Source organism: Sceloporus occidentalis, unplaced genomic scaffold (genome assembly GCF_023333645.1).
Source record: "Sceloporus occidentalis isolate IW3139 unplaced genomic scaffold, rSceOcc1.0.p SCAF_82, whole genome shotgun sequence".
Lineage (NCBI taxonomy): Eukaryota > Metazoa > Chordata > Lepidosauria > Squamata > Phrynosomatidae > Sceloporus > Sceloporus occidentalis.
This window is the reverse complement of record NW_028317062.1, coordinates 4,654,497-4,660,940: the sequence shown is the minus strand read 5'-3', so window position 1 is coordinate 4,660,940 and position 6,444 is coordinate 4,654,497. Positions and strand designations below refer to the sequence as shown.

General features: G+C 40.5%; 1 protein-coding gene across 1 annotated transcript; it reads right to left on the bottom strand.

The window, feature by feature from the left end:
• Positions 1 to 2,875: 2,875 nt before the first annotated feature.
• Positions 2,876 to 4,346, bottom strand: LOC149285288 (transcription factor NF-E2 45 kDa subunit-like). Its single transcript, XM_089495631.1, has 2 exons — positions 4,302 to 4,346; positions 2,876 to 3,949 (listed from the first exon to the last, which is right to left on the bottom strand). The coding sequence occupies exons 1-2, from the start codon at positions 4,344 to 4,346 to the stop codon at positions 2,876 to 2,878; spliced, it is 1,119 nt and encodes a 372-aa protein (XP_089351757.1).
• Positions 4,347 to 6,444: the final 2,098 nt, after the last annotated feature.

The following is a 6,444-nucleotide window of genomic DNA, read 5'->3' as shown; positions in this document are numbered from 1 at the left end:
ACTCCCTTTTTTTGATTGACATTTTTTTTTTTTTTAAGCAGCTGTATGTTCTGTTCAGTTGGTGTTTATTCACTAAAAGTTTTTGCAGCTGCATGAAAACATGTAAAAACTACAATATTTGAAGACATTTTTCATCTGATACTAACATTTGATTAGTTTCAAAAGGCAGAAAATATTAAATGCAATTTACAATTGAAAATACTCACACATTAAGATCTATTGCTACAAAAGAAGAGGGCTCTGCTCTTGCCAGTTTACAATCTGTTGAGGTGTAAGTGAGACAGAAGAGGGATTGTGAGGGTCAAGTGGGGAACTGGTATTAAGCTCTGACATTTGGGGATAACGGGTAGTTTTCTTAAGATGCCTGTTGACAGAGGCTTGGTATATTCTTTTCCAAATGGGTGGGTCTACGAGAATTTTGGAGTCATTGACAGAAATGAGTAAGAAATTCCAGGTATAGTGCAGATTAAATACTGGATACACAAGTGGGAAGAGATGATAATGGTGGACAAGACCTACTAGTCATGGGAAGAAATAGGAAAGTGGCTAGAGTGTAAGATAACAGCAGTGATGGTTACATGCAAAATTAAGGCCTCTACAGGTCCAGGGTTTCAACTTGGTGACTGGGAGCTATAGGTAGCCAATGGGCAGGCGCTTGCAGATGTAGCTGATTGGCGCCTAATACGGCTTGTGATGGTGGCCTCTGCACATGGCAAGAATGGACAACTTGTGATCACAGAACCATCAAACGTTTTGTTGCAAATAGTCAACAGGGTTGTAGAAAACGTGTTGAGAATAAAAGATGCAAATGAACTGCCAGAGATTTGAGAATAATGAAAGATGAAGCCACCAGGAGCCCATTATTCTCCAGTGCTGTCATATTACAGAACTGTAACTTAGCTGGAGTGTCCAAGTGTTCAGTGCTCAGAGACATGGCCACGGCACGGAAGGCTGAAACCTGACCACTGCTGGGTTGACATGTCAAGACTGGGCCAAGGTTTTAGGGACTGATGAGATGATTGACTCTTGACAGTCCAGTTTGATTGGCCCGTGGCTGGATCAGTATCGGGGAGCAGAGCTACACGTCGGCTCAGAAAGGTGCAGGAGTACTGGTATGGGCTGGTATAATCAAAGATGAGCTAGTTGGACCTTTTCGGGTTGAAGATGGACTCAAACTTAACTCCTAAGCCTACTGCCAGTTTTTAGAAGACACTTTCTTTAAACAGTGGTACAGGAAAAAGTGTCTTTCAAGAAGACCATGATTTTTAAGCGGAACGATGCTCTAGCGCATGCATCAAAATACTCCAGTTCCTAGAAAGCACATGACTTCCAAGACCAGGGGATTTTTTTGGGAACAAAAAATCTTTAGATGAGAACATGGCTTTCATTGCTTCAGTGTAAAAGCAAGATAACAAGGATGTTGTACATGGCAAGTCCAGGACCATATCCTTTTCCACGTGGTCACAAGGTGGAGTAAAGCCCACTTCGGCTGCTAGACCACCTCTCTTTTTTTGGGACTAAAAATGGATATGCTGCTACCATTTGCCTGCCCATCTTTGCTTTGGGGAGTGCTGGCAGTGCTTGCCGTTATGTTACTTGTGGTGGAAGTGGCTTAATGCCATGCTTCACCACAGAGTAGCTTATAAGCAATTTTTGGCCCGGATCCCACTAAGGCACCAGCACATGGTCCCTCTGTGAGTCCTTGGTTGTAACTAAAATTGCACCTTACTTTGTTAGATGGACAAGATTTTAGCACTACAGTTGCTCGGTACTGCTGCTGCTGCATGCTAACTCTGAGAAAGAAGGCTTTAGCCTACCTGAGACTGGTATACCAGGGTTCATCCGCCTCTTTTTTTTTTTTTTTCTTTTTTTTTTTCCACACCTTCCGCCAGCTTTGTCCAAGCCACAAAAAAAATATATATATCCCTACTCAGGAATTTCACACAGTCCAATGCCTAATTTTGTAACAAATATTTATCAATAATTTATTGTTTTGTGTTGTCCACAAACTAGAGGTGGTGACTAAACTAAATATTAAGTTAAAAAATAAATCAATTAGATAAAAATGAAAAAAAAAAAAAATTTGCTGCAGTTAATGTATATCAATAATCAACTAATATACACTACAGCTTCTCCAGTCCAATGATACGTGCAGTACGGTGGGTGAGCATCGATCTCAACCTCAATACGGTAACTGAACTGTCACTGACTGTCTCACACTCCAACTCTCATCAGTCTGTAACTGCTAAAGTTATAAATGGCATCGGCACACATATATACCTAATGTTTATCCCCTCCCATTGTAAACACTGATTGGCCAGAATTAAAAATAAAACCCAGTTTGTTGGTAATTACAGCTTTTACCATCAATGAGACCATCTCCGATACCCATCAGTCATTTATATGTACCCTCCTAAAAACAGTCCTTTCCCAGGCACTTCACCAGAGCACTAACATGGCTTGTAATGGTCCAAAACATGGCAAACGAAAGAACAAATCTTAATGAAAATTTAAGAATTTGCCATTAACAAATGCACAAAATTGGTACATTTAATTAAAAATTAAAGGTTGTATGACTCCAAATGCACAAGATAGCAAAGAAGAGACCAAAATAAAAGCTCTTAAGCCAGATTTATTTACAAGGTTACAAATGACTATATCCAAAAACATTTCAGCTGCAACTTTTTTTGTACAGTTTAATAATTTTCATACTTATCTGAAAGCTGTTTTGTGGTTTTATGAAACATTGTTTGCATTATTTGCCGCTAACATAGACTCCATTGCTGCTGGCGGCGCTGATTCTCTTTCTTTATTAAATAAAATGTCACATATAATTCTTGAATGGGGCTTTGCAGCTATCTATTTTTTAAGGTACTCAACATTGCGTTCTAGTCTCTTCAGTTAAAGGGATGGGGCACAGAGTGCTGCCAGATTCTTGAGTGAGCATAAAGTCCTCCAGCTGGTAATGATGGTTTCCCTGATCTCTTAAAACACTAACTACTTCTTGGTGAAGAAGTGCCAGACTCTGTTTCAGATCTCCCATTAACTTTCCCACCTCCTCTTGTTCTCTTCTCAGTCCTTCACGTTCTGTTTTCAGTTGCCCTATCTCCTTCTCCAGGACAGCAATGTTTTCCATCTTACGTTTACGGCAGTTTTGAGCTGCTACTTTATTCTTGCCCCGTCTCCTTATATCTCTGACCAGTGCCATCTGCGCTTCTGTCAATGTATAGTGAGAAAGAAGCTCATTAAAATCCTCCACTGGCAGGTTAACAATCCTTTCTGTAGGAAAAGGAATATTCATAGCTGCTGCTCTTAATTCATCCCGAGTACACACAAGGTCTTGAGCTGAATTAAATGAATGCGTTTCAGATATTTGACTCATGTATGGTTGTGTGATAGTCTGGGCCAACCCATACTGATCTTGAAAGTTCAGTGGTGGAAGCATTTCTAAATATTCTGTCCGCAGTCTTTGTGATTCCATATTCTCCAACTCCATGGATTCTCCATCGCTAAAATTCAAAGACAAGCCTGAATCTGACTCAAAGTCATCTTGGCCCTTGCATGGCTGGTGCAAACTCAGAACTTTCGTCATAGCCCCATCTGGTATGGATGTATGCTCCATGATGGGTGCACACATCAGCCCACTTGAAGGTATATTCTTTGATGGGCAATGTCCATGTGCACTAATCTGAGTCATGCTGGATGAGATAAGCATGCCTGTGTAAGCTGTGGGCCCTAATGCTGGGCCCAATGGTAAGGATGGCAGATGCTGAGAATGAGCTGGTACTGTATCCACATAAGAACGGTCATACGTTGGAATGTTATGGTTGGAGTTAGTCACGAATGCATCTGGGTAATGGCAAATCCCATATCCAGAATATGGCATTATGGGTGCTTGAGTTTCATACCCACCAGTGTCATATACAGAATTGTTCTGCACACCCAGGTCCTGGTTAAAATAAAATGTATTGTTACAAAGAGGTTCGGGTACTGTGTTATCATCAAAAAGTTCTGGGCTTGTTGGATTTTTTAAAATTATTGTGTCTAATTAATAACTATTCTAAATATACTTTCAAAGTATATTAATATGTATTTGTTGATGTGGTTGAAGGGGACATTATAGTGTCCCTTTAGTTTGGATCATGACAAGAAGCTGAATTTCTTTAGCTCAGCTTATTATTGAGTAAATAACCATATAAAATGACACTGGTCATCATAAAGACTACATGGTACATTTATGTGAGTAAAAGCAAAGGCGTGTCACAAGTGGAAGGATAAGATAGCATAACATGGCTACTGACCTGTAGTTCAGCAATTGACAGGACCTCCTGCCAAGCAAGGTCCATGTCGTCTTGTATACTGTGTTCTCCCATTAAGGTTTGCAAACGTGTATCAGTCTGGGCCGTAGGAGGAGGACACAGGGGCATGATTCTATATTGGGACACTATGTTGGAGTCCAGATCTGTCCTTAATATTCAGCATCTGTAAGCCAAAAAAAAACCAAACCAAAATAAGTGGCATAGTAATTCTGCCTTTAATAACAGTCATAGTTTACATTGCAGGCTAAGGGAAATTCTGCTATTTTCTTCATCTGAAGTTACCCTCCTAAGTATTTACTGTACATACTCATTTTGCCAACTAGTATGTATATGTCAGAGTATTTTGGAGAAAGACATTGTTATTTTGTATGCTGGTAACTTTCTATTCTTCCTCATTGTAAAAGCATTATAATACAGTTAGGTCCATAAATTTTTGGACAATAACACAATTGTCATCATTATGGCTCTCTACCCCACCACAATGGATTTAAAATGAAGCAATAAGGATGTGATTCAAGTATCTGCCTTCATCTGAGGTTACTTACATCCAAACTGAGTTAATGCTTTAAGAAAAAAGAAATTGAGCTTTTGACTGAAAAGTCATGGCCAGGTGTGGGCTGTTCCCTCATTATTTCATTACCAAGTAAGCAGTTAAAAGATCTGGATTTCATACCAAATGTGGAATTTGCATTATGAAGTTATTGTTGTGATCTCTCAATGTGAGGTGAAAAGAGCTGGCAATGGAAGTAAAGCAGGCCGTCATTAGGTACTGGTACGCTCATCCACATCAAAAGGCCTTGATGACCACAGAAGACGACTGTGGTGGATTAACACACAATTATTTTCTTGATGAAGGAAAAACCCTATCATTGTCACGTATCACTGTCACTGTGCAATCAACAGCAGACTTCAGGAAGGTAAACACAGAGGGTTTACAACAAGGTGCAAATGACTAGTAGGCCTCAAGATTAGGAAAGCCTGAATAGACTTTACCAGAAAACACTTAAAATGCCTGTCCAGTTTTGGAACAATATTCTTTGGGGGTCAACCTACACCAGAATGATGGGAGAAGGAGAGTATGGAGAAGGGAGAGAATGGCTCATGATCCAAAACATTTTACACAAATGCCGCTCCCTTGGCTGCCCCCCTTGTATCCCACACACAGAGTAATGTGAGCACATCAGAAACATGACTCGTCCCCCTTGCGTTGACTGTATAAGGTCTCCAGTCTTCCCCTGCCCGGCAAGAGGCTTTCTGGGCACTCCCTCATTTAGAGCAGTGACTCTCTTCTCCATGTCAAGACAGAGTGGGACTCCCCCATCATCAACCCCAGAGTCCATTTGTACCCATAGTTACTGTGCTACGCTTCTTTTTTCCTCCCATATCTAGTTCATGTATAGATCAAATAAATAACACAAGGAAAAACATCACTGCAGTTGTAGATCAACTGAATACAATATACAAGCCATGTATTGAAGGTATAGATAAAAATAAATAATGCATGGAAACCCTGAATTACAGGCATACATCACAGGTCGTTCACCCCAAATGCCAGCCCTGGCACCAAGATTACACACATAGGACCTGCCTCAGCATCCAGATTGTATCCACAGACCTGCTCAGCACCCATATTGTACCTTTATCTCTCCTCCTCTTTTTATTTCTCTTACTCATTCCCTTTTACCTTACCCTTTTCCCTTATCTCTCCTCTTCCTGTTTATCTCTCATGCTTTTTATTTTTATCTCTCTCTTTTATCCCTGCCTTTTCCTTTCTCTTGTATCTCTCCCTTTTTCTTTGCTCCCCCTTTGTCATTAGCTCCACTCTTTTTCTTTATCTCTCCCTTATCTCATTACCTTATCTCTCCCTTTTCTTTTTCTATCTCTCTCCTCCTATTTATCTATATCTCTCTTCTTTCTCTAACTCTCCCCTTTGCCACCATCTCTCCTCCTTATTTTCGGAGGACTGGACTGCCCGTTCACCACAGCGGACACCTTGCCTAAAAGCAGGGGCAGCCCTAGGCATGTACATGTATAGAGGCCAATGGAACTTGGTCACTAGGTTTCATTGATGATATCTCTGTTAACAGAACCAGCAGCATGAAAACTGAAGTGTATAGGGCTATAC